This window comes from Pteropus medius, unplaced genomic scaffold, assembly GCF_902729225.1.
Source record: "Pteropus medius unplaced genomic scaffold, Ma_sr-lr_union100, whole genome shotgun sequence".
In the NCBI taxonomy this organism is placed as follows: Eukaryota; Metazoa; Chordata; class Mammalia; order Chiroptera; family Pteropodidae; genus Pteropus; species Pteropus medius.
The window spans coordinates 13,749,333-13,770,283 of NW_024344240.1; the positions used below are offsets into that span (position 1 = coordinate 13,749,333).

The 20,951-nt window shown below is 30.8% G+C and overlaps 1 protein-coding gene across 1 annotated transcript in view; it reads right to left on the minus strand.

Moving 5' to 3' along the window:
• Positions 1-1,213: 1,213 nt before the first annotated feature.
• The window catches only part of MGAT4C (MGAT4 family member C), a 629,597-nt gene continuing 609,859 nt past the window's right edge, over positions 1,214-20,951 (minus strand). The window contains exons 5-7 of the mRNA XM_039868986.1: positions 10,598-10,751; positions 5,362-5,509; positions 1,214-2,370 (exon numbers count right to left, since the gene is read on the minus strand). Coding sequence (XP_039724920.1) covers positions 1,229-2,370; positions 5,362-5,509; positions 10,598-10,751 — 1,444 coding nt within the window. The 3' untranslated portion in view covers positions 1,214-1,228. The remainder of the gene's footprint in view (positions 2,371-5,361; positions 5,510-10,597; positions 10,752-20,951) is intronic.

Consider the following 20,951-nt stretch of genomic DNA (forward strand, 5'->3'; position numbering starts at 1 on the left):
TTAGTCATGTTTGCTTACCATTTGGGTGTATATAGCACAAGAGAATCATTTAGGACACTCCACAGAATGTTAATATGACTTAAGAAAGAATTATAGCAACTATTTTCAGATAGCATAACTTACTGTCTAAGAGTCATGTAACAGAGAACAGAAAGCATAAATTATGAGAGGAGCAATTTCTGTGCAAGAGAAAGGGCATTGCCTAGATGACAGAACGTCTGATCTATCACTCTGGTTTTGCTATGAACTAGCTCTGAGGGTAGAAAAGTCAACTGATTCCCATGTTTCCTACTTTTCTGCTTTATGAGATGTCTATTTAAACTTCAAAAAAGTGTGATAAATCCCAATGATTTCAATCACATGAATTTTAATATAAAACATATAAAATCAATTTCAAAACTTTTTCTGAATATATTGAAAGTGTTTACAAGAATGAACTATATAGGCCTTCTCTAAATTCTTCTATTAAATGCAGGTACCCAATGTAACCTGGAAATATTAAACATAATTACTCATTTTGTTTTTGTTTTTGTTTTTTTTGCAAAAGGGAAACTAGAAAAAAACTGCTTCCCACAGAAAATTTATTAATAATAGGCGCTCAATTGTTTTCATACAATGTCCCCTTTCATATAAATAATAGGGGGAAAGATTTTTTTAAGCCTTTTTTTCTATCACCCCACCTACACATAAAATTTTGTTGTAAAGACATCACTTCTATGAAGAGGTATTCATTGTAGGTACATAAATCTACAGAAATCTAAGTTTACAAGAAAAAAACACATATTATCACTCTAACCAACTGCATATTCGTACAGATGCTTAATAAAAGCAAACTAGTGATATAATGAATTATCAATTCTTCAAGAAGTGTATACAGTTGGCAATTATTTTTCAAGCCTCATCACCCAAGAAACTAATTTTCATTATTTTAAATCCTTTATGTCACTTTTTTGGCATTCAGTTGAAAATTTAAAACTAACATAACATTAAAAAAAATAAATGAAAGTAGCATTAACTATGGAATGATATTAAACTTCAGAAGTTGAAATATCTACAAGTGTATATTAGAGTAAAATTATGATAACAATGTGTAAATGAAAACTGCCAAGATGATTGACTTTCTTTTAAAATATTCCATCTCCATAGGACAAAGATAGCAAAAGAGGAAGTTAACAAAAAAAGGAAACAGGAAGACCTGTTTCAGTGACTAGACTATTGATTTAATTGGCTATGAAGTCCAGATGCTAATACTCCTAATAATCAACCATTCCTTTTGCGTTTTGGTAACATATATCCTCATACACTGTATATCAAATGGAATTTTTTGATTCACATCTGACATTTCAAAGTTTCCATTTTTGAATTCCCCTAGTCTTATGTAAGTATCACATTGTCTACTTTGTTTGAAAAGTATAAGATTTTCCCCAACATCTACGACTCCATGATGTAAAATGTCATTTTGCCGATCTTCTGTTCCAGTATTGACTTTAATTTTTTTAATTACAGTTGGATTTTCAAATACAATCACAAAAACATCCCCAGTTGAAGGTGGTTTTCCCCAAAAGTACTCATCAACATTACTATAAGCCTTGCTTGCTTCATAATTTTCAAAAACATTCATGTTGGTATATAGACTTGCAGGAGGGTTATCAGGGATGTCAGATGACTCCTCTTCAAAATCATCATCTTTAAGCTTATTCTCTGTCCCTTTATATGATGAATAATAACCCATGTGCTGAAAGAGAGATGGTTTGAAACGAATCACATTTTTCTGAGCCAACAGACCCCGAAAATGGGTCAATAGCCAATCGCAAGGCATTTCTTGATAAAACATTAATAAAAAATGTGCCAAACGTGGGAGATCATGTGAATGATAAAGTTTTCCAATGTAGCCAAGCTTAGAAAACTCAAGAGTTACCCAGTAAGTTCCTTCCAAAGATGTAATGACTTTTTTGATGGCAGTTAAAAAATTTTTTGAACATCGAACATCATCTTCAAGCATCACATAATAGTCTGAAGTATTGGCACAAAAATTAAGAAGAAAAGCATAATCTACATTTTGCTTGGAACGAAACCTGACTCTATCTTCCGGATCATTGTAATTTCTTTTAAGGCCATCCAGGATTGGGTAATATTCTTCTGGAGCATGTATAACTATTAATCGTCCTGCAATAATATGGTGGGCAAATTTCTGTGTGATATCCTGAACCATGGCCTCACGCCAAGATGAATTAAAGTCTGCTAGATGCACCACCACTGAAATTTCCTTCAGTTCTTCATAGCTGGATTGCTCGAAAATTGACTTAATCGTCTCAAGTAAATAGTTTCCTTTTTTTCGTTTCACTGATGAAAGTCCAATTGTAAGAAACCCTGAGCAAAAGAATTCAGAAGGAAGAGAAATTACATGTGAAATAGGTTTTTAATAACATAGAAAAAGAAAGAAGTTATTTCTCCGTTGGGCCTGCTACCATATTAAATAATGATAGTGAACAATTATGTATAGAATATTTTGTAATTACATTTATGCTAAACACATAAAAGCTATCGTAGTTTATACATAATCAATATTTTCTATGGAAAAATTTCATCTTATGCCCAATGATGTATGAGTTTTATCACTGTAAACATTTGTTTGTGAAATGAAAAATATGGTTTGAAGTTTTCTGCAGCTTAATATTCTCATATATACTCATTAGAGAAGATATATTTTTAGATAATATCCATGATATTTAAAAAAAAAACCTACTAAAGGAGAAGAAAATTCACAGTTAAGGATGACAAACTAGTCTCAAATGATGAAAAAGAAAATTAAGGGTAACTTATTCTTTTAATTAGCTTTAAATTTTTCATAGGACACATGTCATATTTTCATTTTTCTTCGATCACTATCATTATCTTGTGCAGAAAAATTCATAATTGGATTTCAAAACTTTATTTTGAAACTCATCAGGTTTGTTAATTAGAATGCAAACAATATCATAAGCTATTTTTGAAAAACTGAATTTTGCTCACATGTATGGTACATTGATCCAAGACATGAATATTACTGTTTTCTTTATTTTGAAACACATTTTGTATTAATTTTGTCTGGAGAAATTTTATCCAGATACTTAAAATCTAAAATTAGAAATTGGATATTTTGGGAATAAAATAAAACCTAGTGAAGTGGCAGTTTGCCTCTGAGAAGTGCTAGATGTCTGTCTTCTTATTGAAATATTTTTATTCCTTAAAGTTCTCAATTCCACCACAACTAAGAACTGAATAAAATTTCAGAAACATCATTTGGAAAATAGGAAAATGTTTATATTCACCAAGACCACTGTTTTAATTCAGACACCTATATGATATGATTTGTGCAATACTGAAAAAGTCTCTTTCAAGAAAAGTCTTTTTTTATTTTTACTAGTCAGAGAAGTAGAGATTTACATATTTTGTTTTAAATACCTGGGCTACAACCCTGACTTTTATTGAAAATCTAATGCTATCTGGTACCATAAAACTCAAGCCACCAGCCTTCATTAATGCACAATAATGCAATACTTATAGAATATTTTTTACATAAAAGGCAGAAGTTTATGCATTTTATCTGTAATATGCATCTTGAATATTCATAGCAGTCTTTTGGGATGGCTTTGCGCTTATCATCATTTCCGCTTTATAGATGAGGAAACTCAATCAGAGTGAGATGAGGTAACTTGTGCAAGATGTGACACCTAGTGAGAAGTGTAGTGCCAAGATTCAAACTGTTTTGTTCTTATCCTTTATATTATACTGCCTCTTTAGTATAAAGCAGTTGATATATGTGCCAGTATACATTGATAAACTTAGCATGGAAAACAGAAATCAGTAATGTTTGAACGAAGGTGATGTAACAGATGTAGGCAAAAATAAATAAATAAAATAACTAAATAAAAACAAACAAATAAATAAATAAATAAAATTTTAAAAACAAATTCATAAATAAAATAATAAATAAAATAATAAATAAATAAAATAATAAATAAAATAACTTCTAATGTAATTAGAAGAAGCTTAAGAGCAGTAGACATTAGAATGAAAAAATAAAAAAAGATCTAAAGAAATCTGAATTAAGTTATGATTTTCTCAACCTGGTGATCACAAACTCATGTACATAAACAGAGAACTCAATTTTATGGTCTCTATACAAGCTATTAAGAAATCCGTGATAGCACTGTATTCCATTGATTCTAAAATTTATATTTTTCATACAGAAATGTTTAAAAATAGGGTGATATATTACCACTGATGGAATCTTACAATTAAAACTAAAATAATAAATACTTATATTTTCTTAGTGGTACAATAATCATATCATGATACTTTCTGTAATGTATGGTATCTTGAAATCCATGATATGTAGTATGTTACTTTTTGGAATCAAACTGCCTGTAGTGAGTGAAATAGTTTCCTTCAAAAATTTATGTCTACCTGAAATCTCAAAATATGACCTTATTTGGAAGTGGAATCTGCAGATACACTTAGTTATGGATCTCAAAGTGAAGTTAAATTGGATTTAGAGTGGTCCCTAAATTTATTGATTAGTGTCCTTATAAGAAGAGGAAAGGACACAGAAAGACAAAAGGAAGAAGGCTATGTGAAGACAGAGACAGGGAATTGTGATTGTGTTAACACAAATTAAAGAATGCCAAGAGCCATCAGAATCTGGAAGAGGCATGGAACAATTTTACCCTGGAACTACTCTAGAGTGTGGAACTGCCAGCATCTTGATTTCAGAATTCAGGCCTCTAGAAATGTGAGACAATAATTTCTGTGGTTTTTTGTTTGTTTGTTTGTTTGTTTAGTTTAATTTTATTATTGGTTTCAAGTACATTGGTTAGTACATTGGTTAGACATTTATATTTTTTATAAAACACTCCCTCTAATTACTCATTTTTGTTGTTTAAAATCACTTTGTTTGTGATAATTTGTTATAGCACCTTAGGGAACTAATATATGACTCTCACTATCTCAAAACTGGTAGCAAGTCACAAAAACCAAACTATTAAAGGTTTAAAATGTATCAATATGGGAATAGCCATTTTTAAAACCTAACTTATAAATTTAAAAGAAATTGATTTTTCATAGTCTCTCTACATGGTCCTATATCAAACTGTTAAGAATCTCTAGCACGATTAGGCATTTATTTCATTTTATTTTTGTTATTAATAGATTTGGATCAGTGAGCAATTAAATTTGTGAAGAAACACTGAAATATTCCCCCAAATATATCATATTTGTAAATCCTATAAACTTTTATTGCTATACAAATGGAGTAAGTCATCACTATTTTAAAACAAAATAATTCATATGTTCTTGATTTAAAAGTGTAAGGATACTTACGCTTTCTTTGTAAAGGTGTGGAAGCTAAGTAGCGATAGGTGACATTGATGGCTCCTGAGAAATTAGATAAATCTTTAAAAGTATGCACATAGCGTTCTGAATTCAGCTGATGTGTAGATGTTTCCCTTATAAGTTGTTTGTCTCCTTCCTGAATGCCAAGGAAGAAGAGAAAATAAATAAATAATAGATGGTCATGGATTAAATAGTTTCTCCTTATACAGTGAATACATAGGCTACATATATAATATATATATCATATAAATCTCAATTACTGGTATCACAAGCTTTAGATCATTATCTCTCGCCTGTATTCTTATCTAGAGTATCTGTTCCAGGCTCTTTCTACTCCATTCTACTCTTTATATATACTTACATTTGCTTTTCTACAGCATACATTAATAATGACATTTTCTTGATAAAAAAATCTCCACATGAAAACTCTCACTGCTTTCATGTTAAAACTCAAATTCTTTATAGTAATTTAAGGATCTTAAAATTTGACATTAATCTGTTTTACAGTTTTGTATAAAACTAATGGCCATTCCCCATGCATGAGTCATATTAAGCTATTTACTCTTCTTCAATCACTGTTAAATAAAAGACCACACACCATTTCTGATTGAGAAACTTAGGAATGATGAGGAAGATGCAGCACTGGACCTAATAGTTAGATTTCGGATAATTTATTAATCGAGAAATTTTAATCAGTCACTTATATGGCCACTATAATTGAAGGTTGTTGAGAATGGACAGCCATGGTCCTTGTGACATGGCAATGTTTTATTGAAATGTCTTTGAGCTACCTCAGATAGAATACATTTGTACCAAGTCAAAGAAAGGTCTTCAGAGCTTGCACTAGTCTTTCCATGTTTGCTTGTTGTTTGTGTGCATGTGTGTGTGTGTGTGTGTGTGTGTGTGTGTGTGTGGTATTCTGTTGGAAGTGAAGTCCGGTACTTTTATATTTAAGATCCCTTTTATCTATTAAGTAATGACGCAGGTCATTCAATTTTGGGGAAGGTTTATACTCAAAGAAACATTTATATGCAGATAAAATATATCCTGTTAACCATTAATTGCTTTCTTTTTCTCTCTTCTTTGATATAAGTTCAATTGTAGATTTTGATTATCTAATCATCATTTGATCAAGTCTTTATTTGTTAGCATTATTAGCAAAATGATGACTTGCTCGACTTTTGTATATGGTTTGCTATCATTGTTAGAATATGTTTTGGGGCAACTTAATTAGAAAAAAGTGTTTCTTTTTGGCAAGTTGTCCACTGTACTGTGTGTTGTCATGCAGATGTATTTTGACTATTCAATATAGAATGGCAGGTGAGGCATGTGCAAACCATTAAGACTGTGGAGAAAGTGAATGCATTAAATAAATTTGGTTCTCACATTACTTAGCTATGGTCAATGAAACTTTAATTAAACTCCAGTTCTAAATGATTAGAAAGGATTCAAAAACAAATTTTATCTCAATTGGAACATTCACTACTTTGTGTCAAATTCAAATGTCAATGGAAAAGGTAACTAACTCGAACTTTTAAACCTACGGCCAGACTGGAATTGGTTTAAAATTTAAATTGAGAATAGCAGACCATGACTGGAAAGAACTTTCAGTTTGGTTCCTGCCAAATCAAAATTTATTCTAATTATTTTTTCAGTTCTGCTTATGAACTTATATTTGGTCTTTAATGCTGTATTTCTATATTTTATATTGCCTTTGTAATTTTGGAAAAAGAAAAATACTTTAGTCCTTTTATAAAAATTATAATGTATTTGCCATCTGTAAGTTATAGATTTTCAAAAATATATGAAATTAAACCTTGGATGCTAGATTTATTATAAATATACCCATTGAATTTGATTATTTTAAGTGCTTTACTTACAAAGATATTCATCTTTATCTATCTGAAAACATATAAAACAGCATTAAAGTTTTAAAGTGAACAAATTTAAGATTGTTAAAATTTAACTGGGACTCAGTTTAGCATCAACTACTTTAATAGTAATATAATGATGTCTATAATCAATAGGGTGTAGAAAGCAAAGCTATAAAAATTACAGTAGTCACAACATTGAATTCATTTTACCACTCTATTCTTAGGAGATGTCCCATTCTAAAGTAAGTATAAGATATTGAATATCTCCTTATAAATTCTATCTTGAACACATAAAAATCCCAATTTTTTCCTGTGATAAAATAGAATACATACATCTTGAATAAAAGACATAACAGAATATAAAAATAAAATGAAACTTATGTGAAATGACTTTATTAAATTCTCAAGAACAAGCTTCTTTACACTTTTTGGCATAAATAAATAGTTCACTTTCACCTGGGTCAGCCTTGTTGGCTGCTTTTCAGAGGCATATACCTAACAGCTAGGCTCTCCCTAGACGACTTCTTTCTGTAGCTACTAGGCTATATAGTGTATTTCTCAGTAATAAGACAAAGCTTTATGACAATCATTTTCTGGATGGAAATGCAATTCAATGGACCAGCTACAGACTAAATATATACCCCAGTGGCTACTTTGAAGATGCTTACAGCCTAGAGGCTAAGTTGATTGGGCATGCAGCGTCTCTTCTACTTAGTTTGCCTTGTGATACTATTTGTCTTTTATACTGAGCTTGGCTTCCTTTCCCATTGAAAGCTGCATATGTCCCTAATATGTAAACAATAAACTAAAGTGTTATGCGCCCAGATTTCAGGCCACCAATGGATTTTCTAGCAAAAAAAAAAAAAAAAAAAAAGAGAAGTATAGAATGTGCCAAGTAACTCCAGAGACCTTACTACTTCGAATTATTTATCTGATTTCTCTGAATTATAATTATTATTTCCCTTGAAATAATGAAAACAGTTAAAGAAAGGCTGGCTAATTTTTAAGCTTAGAAAATTGCACGCATTGTTGCATTCTGGAGTCAAGAAAGAAAACCGTCAGATAATTTTGGGAAAAATAAAATAAACACAGATAAAAGGGTCAAAGGGAGAATTCTTAAAAAGAAACTGAATTATATTCTAGTAGGAGACTAGTTTTCCATGGGCATTAAACATTTGTAGAAGAACAATTTTAATGTAATTTTACATCATTAATTTAAAGTTTCAAATTTTTATACATATTAAGAATTTGGTTAAAATTAAGCTCAAAATACAAAGTAGGTAGAGAATATCATCTAGTAAATAATGAAAAATTAACCTAATAAAATAGTTTCAGTGAATTTTCAGTAAGGAGAGGTTCTTGTACTTAGCAATCATTTTAACTCACTTTTCCTAACTTAATATAGTTAAAAATAATTTCCGTTTTTAAAGCTAAGAAGCAATCTCTACTTTGCATCGAGGTTAATTTGCAAATTTGTCTAGATATATGCTCAATATATCCAGAGAAAATTTTATCTAGAGAGTATTCTTTAGTAAGAGCTAATTCATTAAACCACATATTTTACATTAGGTGGCTAGGTCTGATATTTAGATAAAAATGTATAAATATTCACAAAACAGGGCAATATTACTTGATCTTCTTATCGATATATAGTCTATTATTTGTTACACATTTTTAAATAAATTTAAAGAGGTTTTACTTCAAGAATGATATAAGGATGTTTGTTGCGTACAATGGTCTTTTGTCTGTTATAGTGAAACATTGAAATCGCACTTGAAAGTGTCTCATAAATGTATCAAGTCATTGAATACAACAAGCATCCTGCCAATAGCATGTGTTTAATTTACAAGATGTGATTTCCTTCTACTAGTAGATATAGATGTGAGAAATAAATTTTTATTACAAAATTAAATCATTAATGAAGAATTCCGCTAATTAATTTATGATCTTTAATTCTATCAAAAAATTGTTGGATCACATGGGCCTTGCTCTGTTGTCGTTAAATCTCATAAACTTAATAATTGTGTTTTAAAAAATCCAAAATGTATATTATTAGTAAATTTCTCCAGTGTTATATTTACCTAAATTATGACTAGTGAAATTCTATTAATCTGTGGTGATTTCAGCCATTGTGAATTGATTGCTGATGGTAGAAAGAAGTGTCCACAAGGTAAAGACCCATACTTGAAGGTAAAAGGCCTAGGCAGAGTCAAATATAGGAATCTGGCAGAATTTTACAATTAAAAAACAATGCTAAAGGAAGTAAAGTGCTTTACAGAGACCTTCTAAGAGGATCTATACTAAGATCATATGGTTGGCTCACAGGATATAATATCATATGTAGAAAACAGTAGGTAGTTAATAAATCATGTTTAATTAATAAAATAAAACATTTGGAAATGTTTTTTGTGGTTATTGTCAGATTTTCTCTTGCTAAAGTATTAATTCAAACTTTCAGCATGTTTGCATGATGGAAAGTATTTTTCAGTCCTCTATATGTTAAAAGGTTTTGATTTTCTGGAATATGTGAACAGAGATAACAATGCAAAGATTAGGAATTTTTTAGATATCTTAAGCTCAGCTCAAAGAGAGAAAATGAAAAAGTAATAATTTCCATGTTATCACTTATCGAATGCTGTGATAACTACAACAATAAGTAATAGAAACAAATTGAGCTCTCACAATTAGCCAGAATAAGTCTTTTTGAATATTTTCATAATTTACTTAAAATTCATTCATATGTAATCTACTAATTTTATTTTTTAAACTACTAAATAGTTCTCATATCAATATCTTTAGTTTTTGAGGTTCTATATTATTTTTCAGTGAATATAAATATATAATATGGTGACCTTTTAGGGCTATTCAAAAGCCAAATGAGGTATCACACATTGTAATAAAATATAACTTCTTAGCACAACAGCACAACTAGTATCATTAATTAGACGAAGAGATTTTGAAATTTTGATAATATAGAAAAACAGAAAAAATAGAGTAATTAAATTAAACAAATTTTCTTTATTCTATATATTTTAAATTAAAGCACAAATTTTGAAATGGTTTTACATAATATTAATTCAGCATAGTGATGATAACTAATTTATTTGTAATTAGATGGATATATATGAACTACAATATATATAAAGTATTAATGAAAACATTGCAACATAAATTAAAACAATTGTAAATTTGATAATATAAAATGAATATGAAAAGTAAGTAGATAGAAAGTTTTGCTCAAACTAAGTCTATTCCAACAGCCTAGGATTGAAATTAGCTCACAAGTGAACTAAGTCTAGTTTGATGTAGGCCTTATTTTAAACAAAAAATAATCAATCTTTAGAACTTACCAGAACATAGCTATCTTCAATGTACAAGTTCATAAATAGAAGGAAAACGACAAGAACTCCCAAGAATGACACTGTAGAACGTTTTCGCAGGCATCTCATTTTATCCAGTATTTCAAAAATATGCTTCATTTGATGAAATTTTAAACATTCTCTCCTGTGGAAAAACAAAAACACAGAATTACTAACAATTTGGATGCAAATACTTCTTCATCATATATATCAAGAGCCAGTCCTTCATAAATTTCACTCTCTGAATGTCTAAACTAAAATTTTTTTCCAATTTCAACATAATAAGATTGGCACAGATTATTAATACATAAGCACAGGACAACGAAAAGGTTTATATTGATGCGGAGTAAATCAAAATAAAAAGCAAATCTCAATTATTTCTGAACAAATAAACATTGGTAACAATGATGTAAGAACAAATGGGCTTTAATGAGAAACAAAACAAAAATAAAAGAGAAAAACATACATGTCATGGTGAGATATAACATTAAGGTAATATCTACCTCCTTATATCGTAATGAAAATGAAAGAAATCAGAGATGGGTCTAATATTCATGTCAGATGTATTGAAGATACACTGAAAAGAACTACTAGGGGGCAATCTGAGTGAAAAAAAGAGAAGTCACTTGGGAAGTTAAAGTTTTGGGGTTAAGTCTAAACATACATTTGAGAACTCTGAGTTACAATTGCTTTATTTACTTTTTTTCCAATAATTCTTGTTAAATCAAAGTAGATCTGGAGTATCATATCCACATTGCCTTGCTTGATCTACTAACTAGAAGCTTGGCTGATTGTAATAATTCACTGACTGTAAAAAAGGCAAAATTAGAGTCAGCAAGATTAGTAGAGACCTAATTTTTTTTCATTTCATTCTTCTCTACATTTTAATATTCTCTGGTCACAGATTTATTTAGATTACTGATTATTTTTTTAAAAAAAAAACTATAAACGTATCTGAAATGATCAAAAAACTAGCTGAATCATACTTTGTCTAAAATCAAGTTTATTCTGGAAATTGTGCCACTTTGAGTTGTGTACTGGGTCTCCCAAGGTTCATCTTTAGGATGAAGTATTTATGTGCATAAAGAACTTTAGGAAGTGAAAAGGCCTGTGCCCTAAACCCTTAGAACATGTCTAGGACATAGCTGGCAAACAATGTCTCTTCGATGAATCAATGCAAGAAAGAATTTATGTATCTTTGCATATTTATAGAAAATAATATTAGGAATTGGGAGAAAGGCTTAAAAAGGTGGAGAATGGAAGAATTCTAAAAGAGAAATATTATAAGAATTTTTGTCCTTTTCTTTTGTCCACTTTTTCCTTCATGGTTATTTTTATTTTGGGGGTTGATTTATAGTTGTTTTAAATATATGTATATAAATGCACATGTATAATCTTTGCCTATGCTGAAAATACCTAATATCTTTCCCAAGTATTTATTATATTTTCTTCTTTATGGTACGACTTTGCAGTGCAATTTTTGATTCAAATTTCTTTCACAGGAGTCAAATTGTTCGGTATAATGTTTAAAAAATCCTTCCCTTTTTTAATGTTACATGGAAAGTCTTTTTTATTTTCTCATGGGTTTTTGTTTGTGTATTTGTTTGTTTTTCATTGATAGATTTATAACACACCTGAAATTTATCTTTCTGTCTTTTATGAGAAAGTGAAATAATTTTATCTTATTTTTTCCATTTGGAGAGCTGATGGTCTACTGCTCACAGTGCATTGGCCATAAACTCTGGTCACATCATTACTTCCAAATTCAAGGGTGTAGGGAGTGTAATCTCCTATGTATCTAGAAATGAAGAAGAACTGGATATTGGTAAATATTAATATTGTATACCACACTATATGTTGGATCATCTATTCTTTTGATTTGTGATGCCATTTCTAGAATAGTGTCACTTTCAAATTTGCATTTATGGGTCAAAAATATATTTATAGACCTATTATTTATAATCTTTTTGTTTTTAAATAAGAAAATACGTAATGATTTTTAATCAAAACAATATAAGTAAGATCCTGTTATCTGAGAATGATTTTGTAGCTAAAACAGCATTCTGTTTGTGAACAAAATTTTGTCTAGGTTTTGAAAATGAACAAAAATAGAAAAAGTAGTAATCTAATCATAGACAAGTGACATAATATTTCCAAATGTCAGTTTGAGAAGACATCAATAGCATGAAATACATGTATTCCCTTTGACCCAATAATTATACTTTTAAAAATTAATCAAAACCAAAAATTATATTTGTGAGCAAAAGTTTACATATGGTGGTGCGAGACAGTGATGGTTGTAAAATAAATTGGAAACAACCTATAAGATGTTAATAGCAGTTATCTCAGTATAATGAATTATCAGGAATTTTCAATCTTGGTTTTGCTTTTTAAGCTTTCTGTATTATTAGATGCACTTATTTAATTTCAATAATATTTTTAAAATTATTTTTCATTTTCAAAATTCTCTATTATGTGTTGGGAAATAAAACTGCATTTTGTTTTCGGGATACATAAACATAAACACAGTATTTTTTTAAGAAAATAAGATTTAAAAATATATAGTGCTTTATGATATTTCTCTAGATGCTCTGAAAGTTGAATGATATAAGTTCAATATAAATGCTCAGTCAAGAAAAAGTCTATTCTAATTCTACTCCTTTGAGACAATAGAGAAAATGTAAATGTAAATGTGTACTGACTGCATTTGCAAAGTTCAAATGTAGATAATTATACATAAAGAGAAGAATATCTATTAACATTTATTAAATGCTTACTAAGTGCTGGGCAATACATTTCTCATGGGTAACTTATTAAACCTCATAACAATGCTAAGGCTTTAATACTACTATTTGATAAATTTTACAACAATAAAAACAAGCTTTCCTGAGGTGCCTACATAAGGGTTGATCCAGTTTTTAAGTCTAGAAATGACTATAGAGTGTTCTATTAACCACTATATCGGTATACAGTTTTCTAATTAGGTTTTATATGATATTTTAAATATATCGTTGCCAAAATACAATCCAACATATATAGTATAATAATTTGTGGTACTGATCTGTTGAATGAAATAGAAATAATATAATAGATATGAATTGTTTTTTTTAGCAGAAAATAATTTTTTAAATTAAATTTACTTAACCTAATACACACAAAAATATATAACATGAGGAGATGGATGATAGATGATATTTCAAATAGTATAAATAGCGGTAAAAATAGTGTTTTGGAAGCATACTTCAGTGCACCCTGCAGTTAAGCAAAAATAGAACGAAACAACAACATAAACCCAGGATATAATTTTAAGAAGTTAAAAAAGAAAGAAATGCAGAAATCCTTAGAAAATCATTGTGACTACTTAAATTATAATATCCAATCCTACAAGTTATAGTTCTCCAAAATCCATTGAAAACAATTAGAGCACAATAACCTTACATAGTGTGCACCTTCGTCATAATCAATAGAAAGACAATAGCACATGTCTCAATTTACATATAAGTGAAAATAATAACACCGAGGACAAGCAGAATTGGCTAAGAAGGCCAAACCAGAGCAAACAAAAGATTAGAAGACAGATCAAAATATGTTATTTACTAAACAACTATACTACAGCAAAAATAATAACAATAATAATTAAGGAAGCAAATAATTCAACAAAACTGCTCTCTGACTCAAATATAGAATCACCCGGGTCCATAAAAATCCAAATAAATATTCAGAAGAAAAAAAAAAGACTGACAAATTTACACAAAAGAAAACCAAAATAGCTGATTTCAGGTAGGGAGAGGGGACTCTGAGATTAAGTTATTTGTTTGCTATGCCACAAAATAAGGAAATCTCAAAGATTAGGGCACAGAAAACAGATTAAATAGTTTTCCAATGAGAAAATTTGGGAAAAATAAATGATTAAAAATGAGTATGATTGATAGTAAAATATTGAATTAATAGAAATTTATGATTACATGACAATAATAAAAAGAAGAGGAAGAAAAGGCAGGAAACCTATCTGCCACAATTGGATGTGATTACTCTATCACCTTCTGACCCTAAAAGTTGGTGAGTAGAAGGAAAATATGAAAGTTCCCCCCTGCATTTCCAGGAGGAACTGTGTGCCATCCATAGTTATTAATGGGTATTTTCAGATACTTGAAAACAGGCAGCACAGGGCAATGATCCCTGAGAGAAAATAAACAAAAGAAATAAGCTCCATGATTTTTTCCAGTTTGCTGCCAGGAAGCAGTTTGCAGTTTTCAAAATGCAGGGCAGGATATTGATAAAAGAAACTGAAAAAGAAAGATATCCTGTGTTCATGAATTGGAAGAATTAATAGTGTTAAAAATATCCACACTACCCAAAGTCATTATAGACTGAGTGCAATTCCTATCAAAATGCCAATGGTATTTTTCAGAGAAATAGAAAAAAATCCTAAAATTCTTATGGAACCAAAAAAGACTCCAACGACCAAAGCAATCCTAAGAAAGATGAACAAAGCTAGAGGCATCAAACTTCCTGATTTCAAATCATATTATGAGGCTTTAGTAATCAAAACAGCATGGCACTGTCATAAAAACAGACATATAAACTGAAGAAACAGAATCAAGAGGTCAGAAATGAACCCATGCATACTCAATCAACAAATATTTGACAGTAGAGCCAAGAATACTTGATGAAGAAAGGATAGTTTCTTCAATAAATGGAGCCGGGAAAACTGAACATTCACATGCAAAAGAATAAAATTAGCCTCCTATCTTACACCACTCACAAAAATTAACCCAAAATGAATTAAGGACTTATATGTAAAACCTGAAATCATAAATTTCCTAGAAGAAAACATAGGGAAGAAGCTCCTTGATATTGATCTTGACGATAATTTTTTTGAATATGACAACAAAAATACAAGGAAAAAAGGTTAAAAAATAAATTAATAAACTATATACAACTAAAAACTTCTGCACACACGCACACACACACACACACACACACACACACACACACAAAAGAAACAATTAACAAAATGAAAAGGCAACCTGTGGAATGAGAGAAAATATTTGTAAACCATATATGTGATAAGAGGTTACTATGCAAAATACATAAGAAACTCATACAACTTAATAGCAAACAACCAAGTAATTTGATTAAAAGTGGCCAGAGGATATGAATAGACATATTTCTAAAGAAGACATACAGATGCCAACAGGTACGTGAGAAGATGCTTAACATCACTAATTATCAGGGAATTGCAAATCAAAATCACAATGAGATATCGCTTGACATCTGTTAGAATCTAGGCTATTATCAAAAACACTAGAGATAAGTGTTAGCAAGAATGTGGAGAAAAGGGGATTCTTGTGCACTTTTGGTGGGATGTAAGCTGGTACAGCACAGAGTTTCTTCAAAAAAACAAAAATAAAACTACCATATGATCCAGTAATTCCACTTCTAAGTATATATCCTCAAGAACAAATAGTAATGGATAGTAATCTCAAAGAGATATCTGCACCTCCTTGTTTATTTCAGCATTATACAAAATAGCCAACATATGGAAAAAACCTATGATAGATAATTGATATGATATATAGATATAGATCTATATCTTTTCTTAATTTATTCATCTATACACACACACATACACACACATTGGAATATAATTCAGCCATAAAGGAAGAAAATTCTGCCACTTGGGAAAACATGAATGGATCTTGAGAGCATTATACTATGTGAGGTAAGTCAGACAGAGAGAGACAAATACTGTATAATCTTACTTATATGTGGACTCTAACATAGCCAAATTCATAGAAACAGGGAATAGAAGAGTGGTTGCCAGGGACTAGGAGTAGGGGAGATGGGAAGAGGTCAATCAAAGGGTTCAAACTTCCAGTTATAAGATGAATAAGTTTGGGGAATCTAATGTACAGCATGGTGCCTAATAGTTAACAATATAGTATTATATATTTGAAAGTTGTTAAGAAAATAGATCTTAAATTTTCTTACCATACACATACAGATGTAATTATGTGAGGTGTTAGAGGTGTTAACTAACTTTATTGCGGCAATTATTTTGCAATATGTACATGTATCAAATCATCATGTTGTACAACTTTAAACTTACACAATTTTATATGTCAATTACATAGTAATAAAGCTTGGGGGAAAGGAAACTCAAGTTCGTATGGCTTCTCTAGTAAATTTTACAAATTATTTTTAGGAAAAAAAAACTAACTCTACACAAGCTTTTTCAGACAATAGATTTTTATTTATCATTATAGGTCATTCTATGAATAACTTATAGGAGTTTAATAAAGATATTAAAAATCATTATCATAAATATTCATAAGAATTTAAATATAACTAACCCAAATTTAATCCTTATTTTCCCAATTTTGAAAGTATATTTCCACAAAATATATAATGATGGAACATATTCATCTTGTAAATTCTGATTCTAGATTTCAAGTATATTCCTAACAGCTTCTCGTCTATCATTACTTCAGGTTCCTCTTATATTTGCACCTTTAAGACACAAACTCCTAGGAACTACGATGATCCATATTTTTGTTGAAGCAAGAACAATCTTCTTATTTATGATTGCTATGTATTTTCATTTTTGGATTTAGAAACAATAATCTTATATCTATATTATCAATTTCTATCCAATTGTTTTTGTTTATACAACTGCATCTGTGTACTAATGATCTTAAGTAAATTTTGGTGCATAAATATTATAAAAGATGAACGAATGCTGTTTCACATCCTTCTAGCAAGGATTTGTTAAGTTCTTGTTGCATAATTTTCTGAGATGAAATTCTCCCTATTAATGATGTTCTGAATGAGAACACACTATTTTCTTTATTACTTAGACATATATTTTTGTCTTAGCAATTAATCTGTTTTTTATACTCATTTTACCACTACCATCCTACTAGAGTGCCACTCTCTATTTCTTTTAGTTTATCATCTAATTAATCTAGTGATTATGAAGTGTCTTGCTCTGTTCATAGTTTTCTCATCATTATCATCAGAAAATAAAAAATTCTGAATATTCAGCTGTGTTCAATGAAAGGTTAAAAAAACTATAAAAATGGTGTTGTTAGATTTCCTTTTTTACCTACTTGAAAGAAAATGTAATACTTTAGCAACACAATACCAAGACTGAAGAATGTGTCATAATTGTGTCTATTTCAATATTATGTTATCTTCCTAGGCAAAGTCATTTTTTCATTTTCTAATTATTTTAATATTTTTTGCATGGTTAGCACTAATTTACATGTAATTATAAAATATTCCCTAAGATAATAGAATAGCAAAGTGTTTCAAAATATAAAAATAATAAGATCATCAAGATCTGTTAATATATCTTATAATTTACAAAAGGGTCTAATGGCTCATACATTAATTGTAAGCAATAATGAATTTTATGCTACTCAAAAATAATAAGGCAATATTCTCTTTACTCTCTGGTAGACTTCTAAGAAAATATAAATAACATCAAACCTTAAAATAATTAGAATTGCTTTAAAACAAACAATTTAAAAAATACTCAAAAACTGATTAGTTTCAATGAACTTTGATGATATATCAAAGGTTAACAGAACATATTCTTATACACTTATGCAAATCTATTATATATCTATCATCTATCATCTATCTATCTATCTATCTATCTATCTATCTATCTATCTATATCTTATCTATTTATCTATCATCTAGCTAGCTAGCTAGCTAGCTATCATCTATCATCTATCCATTTATCTATTAATCATCTATCTACTGAGGGGTTTAAACACTGACAATGCAAATGGTAAATCAGTGAGAAGGTACAATTCTTTTTATTTAATGCTGATTCTATCTGCATATTGTCTTCTCAAGTTTACAAACCATCAATAAAGAGGATACAGGACCTTCCTAGTAATATCATTTCTCTTGTATAATATTCTTTTCCATTGCTCTAGTCAACCTTCTCCTCTTTTCCTTCTTTACAACCGTTTGGCATTGCTCTCTATGAAAACTACTTTTTGAGACAAATTCAAATTTACATCTCCAGCTGGTACTCCTTCCTGAGTCTAGTTTTGATTTTTGAATAATAACTATTATTTCTATGTAAATTTCCCGCTGACCACTTAAGCACAATAAATCGAAAACTATAGGATGGTTTTCTCTTCCAGCTTGCTCCTCCTTCCAGAGTCTCATTTTTGGTAGGCCTACCTTTCTAATTGCCTGGTCAAATCATCTCAAAAAATATTTTTCTCCTGCTCTCTCACAGTCAGAAACATGCCAAGCCCCGCCTCCAGTCCTCAGTCTCTCATCTGCCACAATTTTCCCATCCAGTTCTCACTGCCATTATCGGAGTTTGGGTTAATAGTTCCTTTAACTTTGGCAATAGAAATAGATTGCTGATGGTTTTCCCTGCCTGTTTACTGTTTATCATTTGTTTCTAAAGTATCATTCTCTAAACTAGAAGTGGAAAACTAACTTTAGAATTTCTGATCCTAAACTGGAAGTGAGAAGATCCACACTAGAGATGTCAGGTTGTGTTTCAAGCCCAGGGGTGTTCAGAAGGTGCCTGCTTGGCAAAGTAAGTAATGAAAATGTTAACATCAGGGCCCTGCTGTGCCACAGGGCAGAAATCAAGAAAGATGCCTGCAAACGATCTCAGTCATCACAATTATAAAACAATGCCTCATGGGAAAACATGAATCGGAGGAACAGAGCCAGGCCAGTGCAGAGCCCAATGAGGAGGTCCATTTAGACCTGGACTTCTCCTTCCACCTGGACCTCAAGATATATACAGTGAAAACTGAATAGAAGCCAAATCCACTTGGTCTGTTTCAGTCATACTCTGCAAAAAATGAGGGAAATGGAAGTTAATGCCACTTAAAAAGTATTTTATTTATTTTTCCAGTTCTGAAAATAGCTATGTTAGGTAGCTAGTTAGACATAAGTGACAGGGGAACAAAGGAATAGGGGCTCAGCCCAGAGACTGCCCCCAAAACACCCTGTTGATAGAGAATCTTTCCTGCATGCCCAGAGACAAAGGAAAGGAGGGCTATAGTCTTAGCTGGCCTAATTTGGCCACAATCTCATATGCAGAAAGTACTGCCCTTAACTTCAGCCTCATTATACCATCATTATAGAATCATGTCTATGCCTGGAAGCTCACGAATCTAATTATAACAGACTGAATTCTGGGTAAGCACATACGCACTAGGCAAAGTTATATAGTAGCCAGGTGTCAGTCAAGGTGACCTCACTTGCCAATCACCTAGGAATGTCTTTAGGACCACCCCATCACAGCCCCCAAATATAATGTAGACCTTTCCCACCCATGAGTTACAGCTCTCCATCTTTTCTGGCTATAACCCATATAACCTCATTTCCACGTGGCTAGCCAGTTTTAGGCTTGATCCATCTTCTACCGCATAATGTGCTTTTAATGAACAAATATTTTTCAAATTCACTGAGTTGAAATTCATTTCTTTGGCCGTGAAAAGGACCTAGAAGTGTGTGTGTTTCTGGAACTCCGATCACTCCAACGGTAACAGTTGCACTTTTATTTGTGCTCAGCATTTCATGAGAAAATGATACTCAGAAGCGAGCTGAGGAGAACTTGCGCAGATGGAGGAGGCAGAGCGCCTGAACTAGTCTTCTGAATCAAAACTATAATTTCTTCACCCTGTGTCTTACTTCTATTTTTCACTCCTGAGGTAAAATAACAATAGCTTGTTTTGTTTTGTAATAATGAGTGGTTTCAAAATAAAAACAGTTCAAAACAAAACAGATAATAGAAAAATAAAATAAAATCCTGGGGACCACTGTGGTGGGAGCCCTATTGCTTCAGGAACTCTCTCCCTTTGCTGCTTTGCTACAAGCTGTGGTTGCTGGAGCCATGCCAATCTGCGGGACATAGAGAAGGAACAGAGGATATGTGGCAGGCCAGCAGGCCAGGATCACCCTTCTTAAATGTATGAGAGGCAGAAGCCTGGCATCTTCTGTTGAGGACACTGAAGTTTATATAGTTGTGTTTTTGCCCAAGGTTACCTAACTGGAATAAGCACATTGCAAATTTGCCACCACAATAAAGTTTGGATTGCTTGAGATAGGAGATTCATTAAATTGCTACAATAACTGCAGGAAGAAATATGAAACCTTAGCAGCTTCATCCAGAAAGTTTCAAGATGGCAACAGCATATCTGAGCTGCCAACTCCAATGGCCTCCCTCTGACCTTTAAGATTATTAAAGTGCTGTCTCCTAATAATTTGCTTGTTTACAATTTCACATCTTTTAAAATGCAAAGCTAGTAAACACAATCAAAGACTAATGCTAACTAACTTTATCACTTTCAAG